This window comes from Chaetodon auriga, chromosome 9, assembly GCF_051107435.1.
Source record: "Chaetodon auriga isolate fChaAug3 chromosome 9, fChaAug3.hap1, whole genome shotgun sequence".
NCBI classification, from domain to species: domain Eukaryota; kingdom Metazoa; phylum Chordata; class Actinopteri; order Chaetodontiformes; family Chaetodontidae; genus Chaetodon; species Chaetodon auriga.
Window position 1 is genome coordinate 10,791,847 of NC_135082.1, and position 21,560 is coordinate 10,813,406.

Below are 21,560 nucleotides of genomic sequence, written 5' to 3' on the forward strand. Positions count from 1 at the left end.
CATTTAGACCAACAGGCAGAAAAATCAGAATTACACGAGGTTTAAAGTCTAATGTGCGATTTTAAACACGATCAAACAACACTAACGAATGGTTTCTTTTTTTACTTTTTATTTACAGAGGAATGTATGTCTGGCTTAACACATAAACCTTTATATTGACAAGTCCTGCAATTTAAAGCACATTTTGATATGACAACCATTATGATTTCAAGACATAATATATTGACTTTAACTTTTTAAAATCTTCAGTACACACAAACACGCGCACACACACACACACACACACAAACATGTATACTCTGTATTTCTAACAGATAATTTACTGGAATGATTTCACAAGCAACTATAAAGATACAATGTAAAAAACTCTTACTTCAAAATGTTCAAAGAAATTTCCAAAGAAATGCAAAAATAAAGAACCAACAAACAGGCATTGTCGACACTTAAGAGGATATTATTGTTTCCGTATCTGCTTGCAACCGGACATTTTTATTTTTTCCACTCCCAATGTCTCATTGGAAGATGATGAACATCTATTGCACGTTTCTAAATACAGATACACACAAGTACAAAGTCACAAGCCCAGGCTCTAGTCTCATTTCATTGGGAGGGAATCAAGGAAATGAGACAGAGAGGACAAATCCTACATCTCAATAAATACCTACACCCAACACATTACATTAATAACATGACATTTACAATATATAATAATAAAAGATTTGTCTTGAAGGAAGAACATTTTTCAGTGGGAATGATTTTTTGTTGTTGTTTTGTGATTTTTTTTGCAACGGGGGTATAATTGTAATAGTTTCAGCATTTGTCCTTTTTATTATTAGAAATATTATTGTGCTGCTGGTTGGATGGTGACTCGGACTGATGCTTTTACGCTTCTGGCTCGTAGTCCTGGCTCTCCTGGGAAGAGAAGAAGCAGCTTTAAGAGGTGGGCAGGTCAAATCTGCAGCATAGAGAAGCTCTGAGCTAAATTCAAGACTTTGACTAAAAGTTCACCGCATGAAATTCAACTTAAAGCAGAAGAATTTGTATGACAGAGTGCACATGTTGGCTCTGTGTTGAAGGTAATGATGTCACAGCTGTGAGCTCCTCTGCTGGGTCAGTGTCTCTCTGCAGCCTGCAGAGGGCAGCACAAGCCTACACCAGCGTCAAGGACGTGTCGTGAGCACATTCCCAGCATCCTTGTAACCCAGCACACGCCTCCTCCACGCACACGATCAATTTCAAAAAAAAAAAAAGGAAAAAAAAAAAAACAGCCTCCAGGAATGTGCAACAGTCTTAGGCCATGTGACGTATTCACAAAGAGAGCAAGGCTGGATGAGATGGATTTTTATCTCCAAATCCTCTCTGAGAAGGCTCGGTTCACTGTGCAGCACTCAGACTCCATATTTACAGCAATGCAGGGAGACCCTGACATTACCCACAATGCATGGAGGCAGAGAGCGTCATCACCACACCCATTCAGACAGAGCTCGCACATCGCTGGTGTAGCAAGGGATGGGGGAGGGGAAAGAGACGCAGAGGAGTAGGAGAGAGAGATGGAGGAGGGCATGGATGATACAAGCTGGTGCCTCTGAGAAATTCACTTTTCATTTGCATCTCAGGGAATATCTCCATTTAACTCCTTTAACTGATTACTGCAATAATCCACTGATGGAGGCCTTAAGCGGGAATGTAAAGAAAATCCCACCAAATGCACTGAATAAACTGAACATTATTAGAGATCATGTTAAATCTCACATTAAATGTCCTCAAAATGAAGCTGATTGTGAATATTTCAATATTCCATGAGAATATGATAGGTTTCTAAAGACATAACAGGTGCAGTACTTTAAATCATTTTATATTCTGGTGTGGACATTATGTGATATTTTTATTTACTCTCACCTATTTAAACTCTGCTTTCAAAGTAAAAGGTTCTGCACACTTTGTCTCGCCCCTGACAGCCAAATTCCAAAAATAACCATCTGTGTCAGACTAGCATCCTTCCACTACGCACACGCGCGCACACACGCACACAAACACACACGCACACACGCACACACACACACACACACACGCACACACACACAGCTCAGTGTAGGTAGGTGGTGCTATATTCACTGTACCAACTATGTGGCAATTGGCTTGTTAAGCCCTCTGTTTCATTTGCAGAATAGGAGAATTACCTCAGCATGAGCTGTAGTGTTTGTGTGGGACAGAAGTGGAGGGCAAGTGTGGAGTGCTATTGAAATGCAATACAGCTAAAGAGTGTAACCATGCAGAGCTGGTGAATACTGATGAGCCTCCATCTACTGTAAGTGAATGGACTCATCCCTGACTGCAGTCCGCAGCTTCACAGTTTAGTTTTCTTTTACAGGCTTTGCACAAAACATAGAAAAAGCTATTCGTAATCAAATCACAGAGACATGCTGACACATGTATGCCCTTTGTGTGGTGTAGGCTGATTACCTGCTGGGTCTCATCATATGTCTCTCCTTCTGGCTCCAGCATTGCCTCTCCCTGGCCCTCCATGGCCTCCTGCCCATACTCCTCAGGCTGCAGAGACAGAGAGGGGAGACAGACAGAAAGATGAGGAAAAGATCTGCAGTAACAAACACATAGGAATACGTATGATTTTCAGAAAAATAGATAGCTGAGATGGTTTAACAGTGCTTAACGCGTGAACCTCTGTTCTGAAGGTTTTTCCAGAATCCCTTAAGACTCTCAAAACATTTGTCTGTTGCGCAATAAGAAAGATTTTTAACATTCTTCCTGTTTCTGCTTCTCCAGTTACGATGCTAGTTGCTAATCCTTGATTTTTTTGCACAACACAAGAAAAATATGAATGCTTTTTTGCATGAAAATATAAAATAATAGAAGGTAAGATAAATATACAAAAATATATGTGATGGAAATCTTGAAATTTGAGTGAAGACATCTGTCTTTTCCAGCCACCATCTTAGTTTGGATTATGAAACACACAAAAAAATCTTTCTTATCATGCAAGAGGACAGAATATTCATTCACCCACTACTGGATGCATTGCCATGAAATGTGGTACAGACATTAAGAGTCCCCACAGGATGAATTGTAATAGCTTTTCATACAGCAGCATCATCAGGTCAAACTTTTAATTTGTCCAGTGTTATACTATAGCCTGAGCTGTAGTCTGTGTTTAGTGCTACCTCGCTAAACTAACATGTCGTACCCCCATTTAACATAAGTTAGCATTCTCACTGTGAGCATGATAGCATGCACATGATGTTGACATTTACCACAAACACACACAGCTGAGTACAGCCTCACAGGGCGGCTGCACGGCTGTCGAATCTTAACCTCGTCCTCTGGGTCTTTATTGTTCTGAGAACTGGATGCTTAGCTCTGTGACTCCAGTGTAACGGTAACAGATAAGAGGCGACAACTAGGGCTACAAAAACCAAAACCAACAATGCATTAGTCTGTCCCTCAGTCCTTCTCTCCACCCCTCCAGTGTGTAGCACTCGGCCCAAAGCACAACGGTTTCATCTAAAGACATGAATCTTTCAAAATGTCTACTTTCAGCCGCAAACCAATACACATTTGGTATTCTACAGAGTATTTACAGCAGCAGGGCGGAGCTTGTGGGTTCATTTAAAGTAAACTATAGTTGCCTGTGTTAATTGCAATAAAGGAACCTGCCAAGAAAGACAAAAATGTGACTCAATGACATGTTTTTAACCATTTTCTGCACAACAGTGGAGGCACATACAAACAAAAACTCCCAGGCTTTGGATAAAAAGCTTGTTAGTAGGACTGATTCACTGGTTTTGGTCTGTTTGTGGGTCTCAATGATATATAGAAAATTGCCAGTCTTATATTTTAGTTAACACTGAAAATCCAATAAGTTGACATAGTGACACTGTGAGCCTTAACCACTGTGTCTCCTTCTGAGCGCTTCCTGAAGCACAGGACAGTGCTCCATCATTGCTGCACCTGCTACTATGAGCCCTGGAAACAAAGCTAGTGGGTCACCACACATTTATTTTTAAACCCAGCACTAATCAAGTCAATTAGGTCAGAGAACAGACCATAATCCTGTCTACTGTATCAACCTGGTGTTATTGCTTTAAGCCCACCAACATGATTAGCACGGCCTTACAGGCTGTACAAAGGGAAAGCACCACAGAGACACGCCTAATCAGGCAGATCATTGCCTGAGAAAAAGTGAATATGAAAAAGGCTGTTTATGTGATTATAACACAAGAGGAAGATACGTTTTGTGTCTCATTCGTCACGCATTTGAATTCAGTCGAGACTCAAGCACAAGAGAAACCTCATGTTCAGGCCACGTAGCACCAGCGTTTTAAACAGATTATGTTAAATAACAGTTTTTTAAAGACCCCTCCAGACAGGTTTCAAGATGTTTATGAAGCACTGCACTTTGACTAATAATGTGTTTCTGATATGGTTTTCAAAAAAGGGCTGTATTATCTTGTTAAAATCCTTAAAATGACATCTACTTTTTCTCCCTCATTAAAAAAAAGTCAGAATCAATGATTATGCAAACACATGTCATTTCAAACGTTTGACTGATTCACACGAGAAGCCTCCTACTACTCTCCTACACTGGAGGCTTCATGTTTCCACATCATACTTGTGTGAGTTGAATATTGGACCAGGATTGGCACCAAAACTATTTGTGATGTCACAAATGATGCTCGTAGCCCCGCCTCTTTAAAAATGGGTTTTCAATGAGCACAGAGAAACTTCCCACTTTGAGCAGACGAATGTAAAAACAGCCTTCTATTGTCAAAGTCTGCACGGACATCATTCTGCTCAGTGAAGCTCAAACATTCAACTGCAGGAACAAGAAGAAAAAACATATTCTTCAGTTGAGAAGTTGAGAAGAAAGTATTCTAGCTAAAATATTTTAGATTTTGTTAAACACAGCGGACGTGCAGCCCAGCACAAGCTGGAACTGAACAAAACATAGTGCTGCACATGTCATAACAATGTCAACAGTTTAACAGCCTGTTGTCAGGGTGTTGAAATGAGTAGTTTTAGCACTCAGATAGTGCCTTCGAGAAGCCTATTAGAGCAGGCTGTCAGATTTACTAGATTAGTGAGTCAGTGGAGAGGGTCCAAGTCTGAGGGATGAAGGCTTAGGACAGCACCGGGACCTCCCTGTTTCACTGACAGTCTCACTGAGATAGACGAAATGTCAACATGCTGACAGCGACAAACAGCCTGTGAATAAAACGTGCAGCACTCAAATCTTATTTTATAGCTTGGCTCTTTGATTTTTCCATGTTCTATGTCCGTGGAAAGTCAAATACATTCCACCTCTCTCCTCCCATCTCAAAGAAGCTCATCATCACAGTGTGGATAACCTGATGTGAGTGGAGACATAGAGCGGTGACATTAGCAGAGGTCTTCAGGGGTTCAGGGGACAAGAATAGAACAGCTGTGTGTTGAGGAGAGCTGATAGTCCCACAGAGATCGAACAGTGAAACAGGCTGTGAACTGAAGCTGCTACAGACTGAGTGTGCAGAGCCACTGTCTACCCTTGGAAACCCTCAAGCTTCCTCCAATAAAACCAGCGGAAAACAATTCCTCTGTGAAAGTGCATTTTTTTCCCCACTTTAACTGCAGAAATGCTGTCAGTCAGGAGTTTAACAAGCTCCATTTTGCAGAGTTGAGAGACATGTTTAACTCAAAGACACAGGTATACTTATCTGCTTTTTCTCAAAAAAAAAAAGCTAATTTTTCCTCTGGTGGGAGAAATTTAAGTACAGTTAGTGAGTAAGACAGATGAAATGCAGACCAGTAACTCTGGCTCAGAGTGACATGCAGATTCATCAGTCCGTGTTTACTCCCGCTGTAAAAATCTGGCTCGGCTACAATCCTGTCCAGACTTTAATGAACACAACTTAGAGCAAGTTGCCAACTGTAAGTGAGCCTTGGATCTGAAACTGAGGTTTCTTTCTTTCTTTCACATGTTCTCGGGCACAAATAGGCTCAATGAAGAACAACAATCCCATGTTGTATTGTTACCATGCGTACACAAGGCAGCTTTTGTAGTCATTTCATGCCATTAAAAGGGCACTCTGCAAACTTTGTTTCACTAACTTGTCACGAGGAGAGCTGGTGAAAACAGTAGTATCTTATGTGGCTCTGGAGGGAGTCTGAAAAAATAACCCTGATGATGTCATGCATGATGGAAAATGTAGGATCCAGCATTTTGGAGTCAATCACCTCTGATGAGATTTCACAGTTAAGGGTTGACTGGTTTCCTATAGGTGTACATGAACAGACTGCAGACACTGAACCGGTGTGTTACTCTTCACTGTGTGCTTGTAGGGAGCTGATGGTGACTGTAATGGCATACGTACGTTCATGTCAGCTGGGAACTCGTCCTTTTTCACCAGGCCAGTGGCTGCAACGATGTTCCCAACGGCTCCGGTGGTCTTCTCAGCCACTACAGACACAAACACACACACACACACACACACACACACACACACACACACACACACACACACACGTAACATTATCCCTGAAGATTCAGCCGGCAGATTAAAAGCCTGCACATGATGTTTTGTTTCTCAATTGATTAGTGGAGATAATGGACACTCAGAGAAACACTCTCCATTCACCATAATGAATGTACCACTTTCCAGTCAGGAGTGAGTGTCATTGTAATGAAACAAAGCTTCATGCTGCTACTGTGATGATGTTCAGGTTGGACTCACCTGTACCCACGCTGTCTTTGGCCTTGTTACCTGAATTAACAAAAAAGAAATTTGTTAGAAAAGGTGTTTTTGTGATTCAGTTTTCCGTGTCAAGATGAATTTCTTTCGTGTGTGTGTAGATGCGAGAACTTTACACTTGCCTGAAACTATAACACTGAATCACTGCTGCCATTCATTCAGAGGGAATTTTAGGCTGCCTTATATTTTGTTAAAATGGACCATTTCTGAGTGACTTTTACCACAATGATCAGGTCAAATGTTTTCTATCTGACAGCATAAATCATGAAACACTATTGTAACAGTAGCCTGACATGACTGACTGATGGCTGTCTTTATTTAAAGATACAGCACGATAAACAGCATGATAAACTGTGAAATGTAACAAACATGATCAACTTTGTTCAGTCTCAACCAATCAATAATTTTCATATATGTAATGCGATACCAGTTTGTCTTTGGCAGATGACCTTTGCCCTACGTCCTTTGGCAGATTTCATCCATCTGCACTGTACACCACTGAGCTATTTTGGCAATCTACTGTGTGCCCACTGGTCCTGACCACTTGAGCCTTGTCATCCTCTCAACTGTACAGCAGTCACGTGCCTTATTCGTCCCCGAGGGCCTTTAAAAGTCGAAGAAGAGATGAAATGATGATGAAGTACAGTACCGTCCCTACAAAGGGAGGCGAGCCTCAAAGCAACATACATCTAAGAAGATGCATCCATTTAAGGAAGCGCAGCTACTGCACTGCAACTACACTAACACAAATGGATGATGGCTGTGGGTAACATTTAGAAATATCAATAACTGCAAAAGACTTTAAAGCTTGTTGTTCTCCAGAAAAAACAAATGTTAGAATTTTGCTTCCAAGGAAACAAAATAAAAGCATAAAAATTGATTCAATGATCATTTTTTGAGAAATGCGTTTACAGCTTATTAAGTAAAATAAAGAAAAAACCTTGCAATAAAAAAAGGAAAAGGAATTAAATGCATATATGCAAATTCTTTTGCTAACGGCTTCTCAATCAAAACAGTGACAACAAAAGATTTTAATGATGTCATGAAGTAGCATGGGATCATGGGAGTTGTTGTCTTCACCACCATTGCTGATGAATATCTATGTGATGCGACTCAGGCAGAAATGTCCACGGATGAGCTAATGTATTAAAGTTTCACTGATGTTAAGTTCAGTCACGTTCTCTGGCTTCTTTCCTCACTCTGACTCTTCATCTTGTGTTTCCCCTGTTTCCACTGACAGGTGACCAAATGAAGCTGTTGCCTTGAATAAACTTACAGATTTCTCTGGGTTTGAACACTGTTGGAAACATTTGGGATTATGTAAGTAGGCAACTCAACAAGATATATAACACAGCTCTAGTCAATTTTAGACATTTTAAGGCGGAAATGTTACATATTGTGTGTTTAAGTCACCTTAGTGGTTATAAATAGCTGAAAAATACCAGACTGAGTCTATTTGGATGTGGCTCTTTTCCAAGCTAGCGACTTCTTTGTTCTACTTGCGGTGGTATCAATGTTTGAGGACAAAAAGATGCACAATATAAAGATCATTTGATATCTAAACTCCCATGAATATTTTAGATTATTGTGATCTGATAATGATTTGCTAATATATATTAGCATCATAGCATATTATTTCATAATGCAGTGTCAGACTGTCGCCATGGTTGTTAACAGCGATAATTGCGTAACACACACAGCAGAAAGAGGCTGATACAATAAATACTGAGACTGTTATAGTGTGACTGCAAGGGTTAACAAAAGTTACAAAGCTGCTTTTAAAGTAGCACTGTATAAATACCCCACCCTATCATCGGGTACATAGATGCTCTATGAATGAGATGAGTGAATTAGCTGTGACATTAAATGGCATCTAGGACAGCAGGGTTTTCTCATTTCCGCCTCTCCTTCTTTCCTTACTCAGGCTGACTGCTCAGCTCAGCTGGGTGGGCGGTCTGCAGCAGCAGCTGTCAAAAGGTGGGCCACAGACCTATCAGATCACTCTTACCCCTCCTCCAAGAGGGGCCTTCAAGCAAATCATATGCAGCTTTCTAGGGCACCACCATGTTCAACAAGCAGCACGCAGAAGCACAGAGTCGCCACAGAATTGCTCCTTTGCCTGCAAAAGGCAAGGCGAGACATCGGAAAAGGAGTCTGCACGTGTTTTGATTGCAGCCTGACTTGTTTGGCTCCGGTGATGAAGGCAGTGACACGGTGCTAAATATGTAGGGTAATTGGATTCCATATAAATGCAGACTTATCTGACAGCTTCTCCTGGAAAACCCAGCATCTCTTGCATGCACCCAAAACATACTGTCACCGGTTCAGTGGTCCGAGCTGGTGACTGTAGATGTACCAGCAGGGGTGTCACTGGAAATTTAGGCCCTCTGACAACAGCTCAACAACTGACAAAATAAATATCTGTAATGGCTGGCAGGTTCCACGGCCTGTGTCCAGCTCTGAGCCCCTTGAGTCATGTAGCCCTCCCCCTTTCATCCCTAACAGACCAACTGTGGACTAACAAGCAGAGCTGGCCAATATGGAAGAAATTATTCATCACAAACAACATGAGGATGGTTGTCAGTATAGATAAACACTTGGTGAAATATAGGAAATCCCATCAAATATAATAAAAGAAGCAATGTTCATTATACTTTGGGTTGTACGTGACGTTTTTCAAGCAAAAATACCAAATATAACCTTCTTCCAGCCTCTGAACAGTGAGAATTTTCTGCATTTCTTTATCTTATGTAACTGTGTGCTGTAAATCTTTGGGTTTTGGACTGTTGACAAGCAGCAAACAAGCTGTCTGAGAATGACATCGTGGACTCGGAGGAAATTTGTGATCAGCGTTTTTCATTATTTTCTGCCATTTTACAGATGAAATGATTCACTGGATAATCAAGAAAATAATATTTAGTTTAATCACGAAGGAAAATAATCAGCAGTTGCAGCCTTAGACTCAGATTAGGTTCTTTGAAACATGGTCGATATCATTGTGTTTTATTTTGTATTGGTATTTATTTCTATGGCATTTGAACTGGTTAGCTTTGGTTATCATGGCGTTAAAAGTACATTATTTCATACTGATTTGATATCATTAAAGAATAACCCTGAATTACTGCCCAGCAACATAATTATATATGTAATAATTAAATTATTCATATCACTGCCTTCACAAGTGAAGCTTAAAACTGGAATACGATGACAGTTGGTCTTTTCTAATGTTTCATTTTGAACACAAGACGATCAAAGAGACTGACACAGTGTCACTTTGTATTGCACCTTTGCCCAGCTGCTAGCTAACCTTTTGCAGGTGTCCATCTGCCTCTATGTCACAGGTGTTTATTCAAATAACGATCTAAAGCAAGTAAAACAGACTGAGCCGATAATGGAAGGCACATACATGACAACTGCACTTTAAAATCATGAGACAGAGGCACTAGTCTGTGCAGATATCTCTACTGGCATCCATTACAAATGAAGCTGCACTGTAAAGGACAAAAGCCTTTAGACTGTTTGTCTCCAGGAGGTGACCGCGGGCTGAGACTGTTTTACAATCTGCTGCCGTCCAATGCACAGACATGTGGCAAGAGCTGCTCCCACCGTCCTGCTGCCCCACCCCCACCCCTGTTCCCATCTCCTGCCTGTGGCCCAGTCAAGTCAGGCGAGAGGGCAGAAGGACATTCAGAGCTTCATATCACATCATGTTCATCAAAGAGCTCCTTATCCCAGTGTGTCCTTTTAAAAACTACTGATATTTATAGGACTAAATACTGGATGTTCGTTTGACACAAAGGGTAAAATAGCTGATTATTTAAATACTGCATCAGCGTGCATAAGTAAAACAAAGATATTGAGCAACAGTCTGGCTGACTGATTTACTGAATGACCGCTGCTGTAATAAACTACCCTGAATTCAGCGAGGGTGTGCATTCATTCAGTACCTTTCATGGTGTACACTTTAAAATATCAGTCATTTCAACTTACATCACACATTCAGTCCAATAAATTAACTACACTTGTAAGAAGAAACCACGAGGGTGTCATATTGTCATCTAACTGTATTATAATGGGAGAACAAAGAGGTGGAAAACCGAGCAGTACATACAGCCTGCTGATTCTTTCACGTATAAACAAAGCAAGAATCTGCTGTCTATGGTGCTTATAAGGGAAGTTATTGTATAATTTAACCATTTGTTCCAGGTCATATGGGAATGCTGCATGACCCACATCATAAAATATTCTCCCTGCTGATTTGTTGCTGCTCCTGCATATAGCAGCAGCATTAGCAGTCTCAATGGGCCTGTGTATGATTTGCATGTAAAATAACCCGCAGACAAACATTTGTGATCATCTTACCTACAAACATAACTCCTTCTTTAGTCTTTTCCGCCGCCACCGCAACTCCTTCCTTGGTCTTCTCTGCGGCCACAGCCATCCCCTCTTTCGCTTTAGACAAACCCTTCATAAACACATCCATCTTGGCCGAGCTGCTGTGGAGAGATGGACCATCACTGCTGTCAGTCACTGTCAGTGTCACGAATTTGATCTTATTGGTATGCACAAATGACATGACATATCACATATTATTTAAAAAAGCAGCTGTAGTTATTATGCTTCCATGGATTTCCACAAACCTCTATGGATCTGAGTGTATTAGAGGACCATACATTATGGTAAAAGAAGGCGGCACCGCCTCCTGTGGTAGATGCTGACAGCTGCAGCCATCAGGCTGTAGTAAAAACCCTCTGTTCACTCATGCATTCAAAGCCCCTTTTCACAGCCTCGTCAAAGCATGAAATATTCAAAGGCACAAAGATTTCAATGAAATGGTTAATTGTGGAGGCGCTCATTAATTATTGCTCGCTGTAATGCTACTCTCAGTGGCAGCGAGATGACAGGACTGCCTGCGCATGGGATAAAGGCGCAGGCCTTCTTCACGGACTGCACAGCATATTATACTAGAAGGTGGCATGTTGCAAGAGCTTCACAACGTTGCTGGGGGAAGGGAGGCACGATCCACACTGATATCTGAACACATCGCGGTTTGAACGTGGAATCATGTGGATGTAATCTGAGTTGGTCGGATCACGCGCTGGGAAACATTTGAATAAAACAGACAGGCTGCGGGCTAACAGCTCGACTTATATTCCTACATCAGACACCAATCCCCCACAGTCCCATCCTGGATGCTGCAGGTCAACCCATCAATTAAACTGCATTTACGATGTCGACCATTTCTCACGCTTGCATCCGTGCCTGTCTCAATCTCTCCGCCTTTGCATTATCTTAAAGACACAAACTGATAATAATTTGATATGGTGAGCAACAGCATTTCTGTATGACATTTAAAAGTAAAGACGTTTAAAAGCTTTAATTAATTGTAGTCACGGTGCAAGCCAGTGCCTTCCAATGACGACGCTCACATGCTTGGTCCTCAAACGGTGGTGACCTCTATATGCTAAATAAAATAAAATAAAATGAAATAAAATAATATAAAATAACAACAATAAAGGAATGCAAGAAAAAAAAGACTCCTTACCTATTTACAAATAGACGTCAACGTGTCCCCTTATGACTGAGTCGCACAGTCGAGACAAACTATCGTCTAAATGGGAGATATTTTCAAACGATCACTAGGTGGGCCTTCCTCGGGCTGATCTCCACCAACAGGGACGGCCCCCTTCACAGTGCGGCTGAGACTATCATGTCCCCCTCCGCCCCCCCACCCCTCCTCTCTCTCTCTCTCTCTCTCTCTCTCTCTCTCCACCATCACTGGCTCCCTCCACTTATTGATCACCCCCAGATGTCATCTGGTACAGCACGGAAAATGAGCTGAACCCCCTCCTCGTGTCCCTTTTCTACCACTATAAAATTGACTCCTTTTGTTAGGCAGTTTGTGTGCAATTATTTTCTTCCATTTGCAAACATTTAATAAACCAAATCATGCTAGAACTAACTTTTTTTTAAGCCGGTTTGACTGATGGGCTCTCATGGATTTTTCCACCCCATATTCTACTGAAAACTGGGACAAGTTTCATCGGCTTTCATAAAGATATGGGACTACTGTCTTCAGGGTAATGCCGTTTAGTTTATTTTTTTCACCTGCCCCTAATTAGCCAATTAGCTCATTAAGTGTTGTCTTACAGAGCAGACTAAAGACTTTCACGAGGTGGAAGACCTTCAGAACCATTCATCTCTCTCCTGTGTGGTGTGCCAAATGCGTGGAACTGTAATAGGAGCGCGATCTGAGGGTGATACCATTTTGTGTAAGGGATAGGGGTGGGTTGATTCCGCATTAAGCATTAAGGCTACGGCATATATTGATTTTCTTTTTATATTATTGATTTCTTTCGCTTTCCTTTTTTGGGGGGGACCAGCTAGGGATGCTCATTGATGCTTTGAAAGAAAAAAAAATCAATTGATATAATTATTTTAATAACTTTAAATAAGTCAATAATACGAGACGAGTTCTTGTTAATAGATCCATTTTTTTCCACGCCGTGAGCTTTGCGTATTTACGTAACTGAAATTCAACGCTGTGCGGTCACGAGCTCGTGAGTTTACGATGTGCTGACTGCATCGAACGTGCCTCAGCCAATCAGAGCAGAGGATGACCTCAGATTGAATCACGATTTCCCTCGGGTGGAATATCGAACATTCCATCAGGTCATGCTGTTTCTACAGGGCCAATTAGAGACAGGGAAGGCGAGAGTCCACACACTGAAGTGCTAACACCGCCGTCGCTGGACTTTCCACATGTTCCCCATGTTTCCCTGAGCTGATTAACAGCTTCAGGGAAGGGTTAACTACCACCCCCTCCCCTTTTACCCCCTGTCTGACGTACGCGCAATGTAGTGACGCCATCCTCGTTGTAGTGGGCGAATGATTGCGAAATCTTCCTGCTTCCTCTACACCCCCTCCAGTTTGAGGAAACCCCAGATAGCTCCATCTCCTTGAACTGTCCTGTTCTGTCTCATCTGCTCTAGGCGAGCATGAGTCGACAGGCTGTGTTGCTTCAGATCGGCATGGAGCTGGCTATTATGTGACATGTCCTGCAAGGGTGTATGACCACCATATGAAGAAAAAAAAAAAGAAGAAAGAATAAGCTGCTGTACAAACCTAAAGTACAACATTCACCTCAACATTTGTTTCATCAGGGCAGGAAATAGAGTTTAAATGTTTTTTTTCTCTTTGGCTTTGTAGGGCAACACACTGTAAACAAACACCATGGCCTTATTATTCATCCTCCCATCAATTCCACTGCCACATGGTCTGATATGTGAGCTAACAGATTCATCTTATCACTGCTCTGAACAGTAAGAAATAAGCTCCATGCTGCAGTCCCAGTCAGGCGCTGTCCAGGGTTCTGAACTGAGGTGTGTCTCTGTCCATGGTGCTGAACTGCTTCAGCCAACATTACACAGGCCTGCAGGACAGGGTGCAAGATGAGAGGGGTCTCCAACGTCCTCCATCAACACACTGCAAGAAAACTTTACATTCAGTTAATTCAGTTGTCTTTCAAAGCTGCTTTCAGCTCACAGGCGCAGCAGATGGATTCAGCATCTTCGTTTCCTCACTGACTGACTCTACTTGTGAGCAGCATCTGCCCTCTTGTGGCCGTTTGTGACAATAGCAGGCTAATTATGCATTCACAGCATCCTCTGCTGAAACGCCATGTAAATATTCAATGCAAGGGCTGTTTATGACACCACATCATTAAGTTCTCATCGTAACAGATACGCTCTATAATTGGTTGCTAGCAAACATGTAGTACTTTCATCTTCTGTTGTTAAAAATCATAAATATTCAGCAGCATTATCAAATCAATTTCATTAATTTGAACATTAATTTCACTGAAATCCAGTTCAGGTAGCTCCTGGTTAAAAGTGAGTGATTGGATGTTTGACATGCATTGAATACATACATTACATTGAGTTTACTTTTAATGAAATGTGCTATGTTAATAAAATTAGCATGCCTAGACACAAGAAACCATGTCAAGAATAAATACCCTGACTGTGTTGCTCACTGGGCTCAAAGAATAATAATTAGAATATGCCACCATTTCAGTCGTCCCAGTTACTACCCCAGACACCTTTTTTCATCAACATAATGTCTGTAGAGCAGAGAGGGTGGAAAAATGTTCATAGCAACGAATCACTGTTGTAATTTATCATTTCTGAAAAACCTATGAACATTATCCATAATGTCACCCACTGAATTATACAAATACTGCGATAAGATGAAATCTACAGTAAGTCGACAAATGTGATAACATGCTGTTTAAGAACATATACAAAGTATAAAAAGAAAAGAACCTTCTTTCAGCTACAAACAAAACTAGGCTAGCCTACTTTATGTGCTGCTCTTTCACAATCACAGGACGCAGCTGAGCCTCAGCCACGGCAAGCAGGAGGTCTGCAGATTCACTGAGCAGTAGGCTGCTCTCCTCAAAGGACTGTACTTCTTGTTTGGCCAAAAAGTTGCTAGATTTGTTGCCAGGCTCATGTTTGAAGTCTCTAAAGGGGTCTGAAAAGGTGCCAAATCTAGTGACACAGTTGTAAAAGTAGGGAGGATTTCGAGTCAGCCCCATTGGGTTGCACACGCTCCTTCTAACAATTAGTGTATGCCAGTTAGGAAAAAACATTCACTCATCCACACTTTTAATATGACTCACTGAGTCAATTTACCAGGTCCAATACACTTAACAGTTATTATCTCCAGCCAAAATGAATGAAGAGCCACATTCAGACCAGCATTAGTAACAGATTTCACATCTGTGGTTGAGGTGACAAATGATCGTGGGAGTGAGTGTAGAATTGGATACTACAATCGAAGACCCTCGACTCAGCGAAGACACATACACGAAAAAAAAAAAAACACGTCTCCATCACATAACTTCATTTAAGCTGCAAATAAGGTAGGATTCTGGAGCTTAGACCCAATTCAATGCACTCTCCGGATATTGGACAAAAGCATTTGGCAAATGAATGGAATGTTATGTAAAGCTTGCTAATAAGCAAACAAAGGCTCCTAATGCTGTCATGAGTTACAGTCTTGTGATGTAAATAATGAGTTGATGAAATGTGTAAATGATGACAAATCACATGGTCATTTTAGGTAAGTCAACAGATTTGTCATCATTAACCTGAAGTACTAGGATAAGTATTTTCAATTTGTTGTTATCACGATCAGAACAATTTCTGAATTTACAATCATTAGTTCACGTCTTGTACATGAAATGAGTTGAATCTACGCTTGACTGATCCTTCACTTCGAACAAATCAAATGAAAGTTCTGATGTGGCTTTTAAACAGATCAGGTGATTCATGAAACTGATCATGTGAATATCCAGTATTCTGCCACAAGACTGTCCATCTTATCTCATTGTTCTGACTCTGTGGTGGCGGCTGCCTGATGCAAAGCTACCCGGTCTGAATCCTTTGAACAACCATGATCTTTTAGGGCATTTTAAAAATAACGTTTATAGATAATAAACCACAAAATTACCATAAGCAATTAAAGTTCATCTTAGTTTTAATGGTTAAAGTTTCTGCAGCTCTAAAAAAGTTCAGATTAACGGGGCCAATTCCAGTAAACACATCACAGTTGGACTTGCTTCTGATTGGCTCCCCTCTGTGAAAAATTCCAAAAATCCCTCCACTTAACAATGTTTTAATGAACAGCACCTTGTAAAGCCTCCTCTCAGCAGGTTTACCTCATTTGAATTCGAGACGCTCGCTGTTTGCAATATAAGGGTCCGGTGTCGAGCCTCCGAGGACTTGGTTTTCCGATCCATTTAACAAATACCCTTTTACTACACTACATTAACTTACACAGCACTTTAAAGAAAACAACTCATCATGAGCTGTAGGGCTGTACGTCTGAAATCAAAATCCTGAAAATTGAATAACATCTGCTTCTTAACCTCCAATTTTTGCAGAAGATATGCTCAGTGGTCCACAGCAGAGGAGCGTGGTTGCACAGGTTGGTGTCCAGTTGTTAAAGTGGGAACGAGTAGCAGGGCTTATCTGAAGCCAGTTCCACAGACCCAGCGGGCCAAAAATAAAGGTGATTCACCATGTGCTATATTCTGGGAAATAAACTGTGGAAGAAAATGTTTTCTGTGTGCAGTTCTAAAATCGCTAGCACAGTCAGATTTCTCAGTCGGCAGTGGTCCTTTCAGCCCCCAGTGAACCCTGCCTTTTTCTATCATGGCTGTTTTATGGCCTGAGCTCCTGCATCATGCTTTTCCTTTTACAGATCCATTGAGTGGAGTCAGTCAGTCACGGCAAGCATTATATAATTCCAATCAATCTGAGTTATAAAATCTTGACATAGGCCGAGGCTGCCCTACAGCTGAAATTTACAGCTGTTTAGATTGCAAGTCATTTCCCCGTGGCATGTGCACACACACTGCGTCTGCCTCCTGGAGCTGAGTGAAAATTAAAACCCTGCCTGCGAGGGACTTGAAATCTGAGTTTTACTCCCGCTTTCAAGCAATCATGAGTGACTGGATACATTTACCACATCAGATTGCATTAATATTCTTTAGTCTGCTGTAAACCGTGGGGGAAAAGAGGTGGAGTGCTTACTGCAGGTCTTCGAGTAGAAAACATTCTTGACGTTTTTAAGAATGATGAATAAACCACCAAAGGTAGCCCCAAAGACCTCTAGGTGGCAGCAGAGACTGTTTATCTTCTCAAGGGGTGTGATTACTATTCACAGCACTAACCAGGGTACATATCAACCCAAGACATACATGAATCGATTCAGTTTAATGCATACCCGTGGCTGCATGGAATGAAATATTTACTTGTATATGACACTCCTCCGGAGCTTGAGCGTAGCTGTTGTTAGATGTAGAAGGATGCTGCTGTCATCACCTTGAGCAGTCTCAGCTCTCTGTGTCTCCATGCATGTCTGCGACAGGCAAGTTCAGCATCGCCATCCAAAATGGCTCGAGATGCACTCTCAACTCACATTTAAGACGGAAAAACAAAATCTGTGTGCGTGCTCATTAGACACGCTGAAGCCTGATCTGACTGTGGATGTCATAATGTGCCCTGCTGCAGGGGATTTGTGCTCTGCTCGCGCTTTGTTTGTCACACACGTCTGTACTTGTCGTAAAGAATGCTGCTCTGACCTCTCTGAAGAATACACCCACACTTTTGATAATGTGTGTTAATTTATGTATCACTTGTTGTTAACATATTTGTTTTAGTGATCCTTTATCCGCTGTATACATTATCCACACTGTGGGCATGTCTGCAGTCTGCTGATGGAACTATCCTTTGGGTGTAATAACAGATAGACTACAATTAAAGGCATTATGCTAATTGTACATACAAAGTGCTCAAAGCTATTCTCCATCTTCTTTATACATGCAATCTGTGTGAGAGCACTTTCACCAATGGCTGAGCTCGATATATGGCACCTGAATGTAAGCCAAGCTATACAGATTAACAGCGTGACATACTGGAAGCAATATTACAATTATGTCATAGCAATTTGTTAAACTGTCTCAAGGCTGAATGCATGAGCAGAGGGATAACTTATGGTTTTTGTGTGGCTCCGTGTGTGTGTGTGTGTGTGTGTGTTTGCCTGCAAGTTTGCTCCTCACAGGAAAAGGTTTCCCGTTTTTCTTTTATTTGTCAATTTTAGGCAGTTATATAAACCCATCCCAGCTGGCTGGTTGCCTGCACAATTGCCTGCAATTAATGTTGATGCATAATTGCATTACATAATGTGTTGTGCTGTCTTTTAGAGGAGTCAAACAGCTGTGGCTATTGGCTGTGCACAGAGTCAAGCATTCTTGTCTAGTACACTGCCAGCCTAATCAGAAATGGGAGCTGTCACAGGTCATTGTCAGTTTTAAGTCATATCAATGGGGCTTTTGAAATGGCTGCAGCCCTTCACTGTATTTTGTCAATGAATTATAAGTTTTTAAGTCCAAGGAGATTTGATCCATTTATATTCTTTTATCAGACTGCCGCTAATTTAAACGCAGTAGTCGTACAATGTCATCAGTGACAGACAGAGAAATCAATCTCCGTTATAGAGAGAGAGAGAGAGAGAGAGTGTGAGGACGAAGGAGAGTTGAGCACTTGCTGCGACTGGCTCTGCCAGTCGGTTCCCCAGCAGATGGTAGTGCAGCCTCGCAGAGGAGCATCTCTCAGAACGGGATGAAAATGGTGCAGGAGACGAGCTGTCTGAAAATGAACGCTGCAGATTCTGAGGTACGAACCTTAATGGGATAATAGGGTAATATCTTACCTACACCATCATTGTGCAAGGCAGCACATTTAAAAAAAAAAAAAGACAGGATCACGAATGACAGCAGTATATCTTTCAACATCTCCCATATGGTGTACCCAGGGGGACGATTAAAAGTGGAGCACATTGATAGCTGGGGTGCAATGAATGCATGTGCGTATGGCTGCAGTTTTGGATCCAGTCACTTACGTAAATGAATCCAGGATTGAGAGTGAATCATGATATTCAAACTGCAGATTAAACACTCGATATGGCAGGGGCAAAGACACCTAGCTGGGTTTGCAGAGAGAAAATAAGGAGCTGAGCAACTATCAAATGTGCTTACATGTGATAAGTCAAAATTGTTTACAAGGGCTTCATTTGCATCACAAAGAGCATATTTTTCAGTAGGATTTGTGATTTTCGTGCTTTGTTGTGCATGGTGCTGGCAGGTGATATCATAGGTATTCCCACGTCAAATATAAAGCTCTCTCTTGCTACCCGTTACAAGGCTGAAACACTTTGCTATTTTAGAGTTGGCCTTTTGAAATTTGCCATGCAGTAAGTGCACGCTGAGGTGATATCAAACTGGCCGATTCATCCGAGTTTGCAATTGACTCTTCCCCTAAACACAAAGTCAAGTATTGTTTCTGTGTCGTGTTGCATGCCATTTGGGAAATATCTTGGCTGTCTTTTAGCTCTATATTGGATGGGCGCAGATAGAGTCACACTTTCAAAAGTGCCCGAAGAAAGTGTGGTGAAGGAAGTTTGTCACACTGCAGCACAGAAAGCACAGAAAAGGCTCAGAACAGCAAGGGGCCATATAACAATTCAGCATTTTCTGGGCTCACCAAAATGGAAGTAGAAGGCAGGATGTCGTGCACTGTTGATGGAGGTTACAAGCCAAATTTATTAACAAGAACGGGGGAGTTTTTCAGGTGAAACATATCCCGCCATACATGTTCTGACAAAAAATATCAGCGCTGGAAACATCAGCTGCAAGTTCTAAGGCAGAACTGTATCCTTTGAAGTCATGCAAAATGGCTCTCATCAGATGAGAGCTCTGCAGACTGAGACATCCAGCATATAAAAAATGCTGTGATTGGAAACCTGGTAAGCTAATGAGTTTGCACTTCTATCTTCTCAATTTGTACAGGCTTTTGTGCCAAGGCCTTTGAGGCTTTTCTGTGCCAAGTCTTGTAATAGTGTTCTCATTGTTCGCCTGAGAATCTGACACTTTTTTATGAAACTTAGGGGGAATCCATCTCCAAAACTTCTTCACATGGGAAAGACAAGGGGGCCGGGAAAATCACTGTGAATTATGGATATTGCTGCAGTGAAATTAAGATGACAAAGAAATGGTAGGGGGGGAAAAAAAAAGAATCCTGTCTTAAAAGGCTCCAAAGGGTGGATATTTCACAACTGCATCTGAGCTGCAATGCGGCGTAACAAGTCATAAGTAGTACTTGTTAAAGACTTATGAAACCATATTTCTCATTCCTCCTTCTCCCTCTCCTCGTGTCAGCCTGAGAGACTGAACTCCTGCAATCTTATGGGCAATAACCATCTGTAACTATTAGCTATTGGCTCCTCAAATAATGTGTATATTAGAATCTCATTTTTCCTGTCAGAGTTGTTGCTGTGGAAGTGAAATTATTTAAGGCTGGTTGTATGGTAGTCATTCCTCTCTCTCCCTCTCTCTCCCTCCGTCTCCTTCTTTCTCTTTTGGTTTGTCTCTGTCAAAGCAAACCACATAACTATCTGATAAATGAGCTACAAATGAGAAGAGGGAAGGGTGGGTGGGTGGGGGGGTTTCACTTGGGAGTTGTTCAAATTATTTGGAGGGCAGTGACCACAGTGCTTATTTGAGCTTAAGATGCAGGCTGTTGAGATTCGCTGGGAGCAAATCTAGAGGCTGGTTGAGTCTTCAGGCATGTCCAATCCTATCCATTCAACCATTAATGCCGGAGAGTAGACCAGAGGAAACGTTACAGCCCTCAGATCAACTCTGAAGCAGAGTGACCAGGGTCCCTTTCCTCCTCGAACTCGCTGCTTCCTTTGCCCAGCCTTGGTAAAAAATTCAATAATTCTTACACATGACAAGACAGTACAGAACATTCCCCATACCCTCCTCCTCCTTACTATATTAAACTACTGTACGCTCAGCAGTTTTTTTTAATTATAGCTACTTTTGATGTAATAATCAGCTGTGTGGGGAGTCTGGGAAAAACACACAGCAATAGCAATGAACAGACAGTGCCCACTGCCACTTTACACCCTTTGTTCTGTATGTAAATTGCTGTTTTCTCATAAGTATTCTATAGGTCGAACTACTGAAGAGAAACCCGCTCAAAACAACGTAATGAGATATTGTAGAGGAGATGAAAACAAATGCCTCCTGTATAAAAGTAAGAATCCCTCTGTACAGTTCAGGAGTACAGTGCAACCCACACATCTCCCTGTGTAATTCACACGCACGCACACATAAACGCACACGGTAATTCTATGAGGCTCAAGGTTGTCGTGCTTATTGAATATATCAACTTAACCACTGAT

The 21,560-nt window shown here is 41.6% G+C and overlaps 1 protein-coding gene across 2 annotated transcripts; it reads right to left on the reverse strand.

The window, feature by feature from the left end:
* Positions 1 to 92: 92 nt before the first annotated feature.
* Positions 93 to 12,970, reverse strand: sncb (synuclein, beta). Of its 2 annotated transcripts, none has more exons than XM_076738488.1 (6): positions 12,289 to 12,970; positions 11,106 to 11,239; positions 6,726 to 6,755; positions 6,366 to 6,451; positions 2,464 to 2,550; positions 93 to 912 (listed from the first exon to the last, which is right to left on the reverse strand). In XM_076738488.1, the coding sequence occupies exons 2-6, from the start codon at positions 11,224 to 11,226 to the stop codon at positions 883 to 885; spliced, it is 354 nt and encodes a 117-aa protein (XP_076594603.1). In that variant the 5' UTR covers positions 11,227 to 11,239; positions 12,289 to 12,970; the 3' UTR covers positions 93 to 882. The 2 variants fall into 2 exon arrangements, with proteins under 2 accessions (XP_076594603.1, XP_076594604.1); XM_076738489.1 differs by having other exon boundaries at positions 11,106 to 11,236; positions 12,289 to 12,446.
* Between the last annotated feature and the right edge of the window lie 8,590 nt (positions 12,971 to 21,560).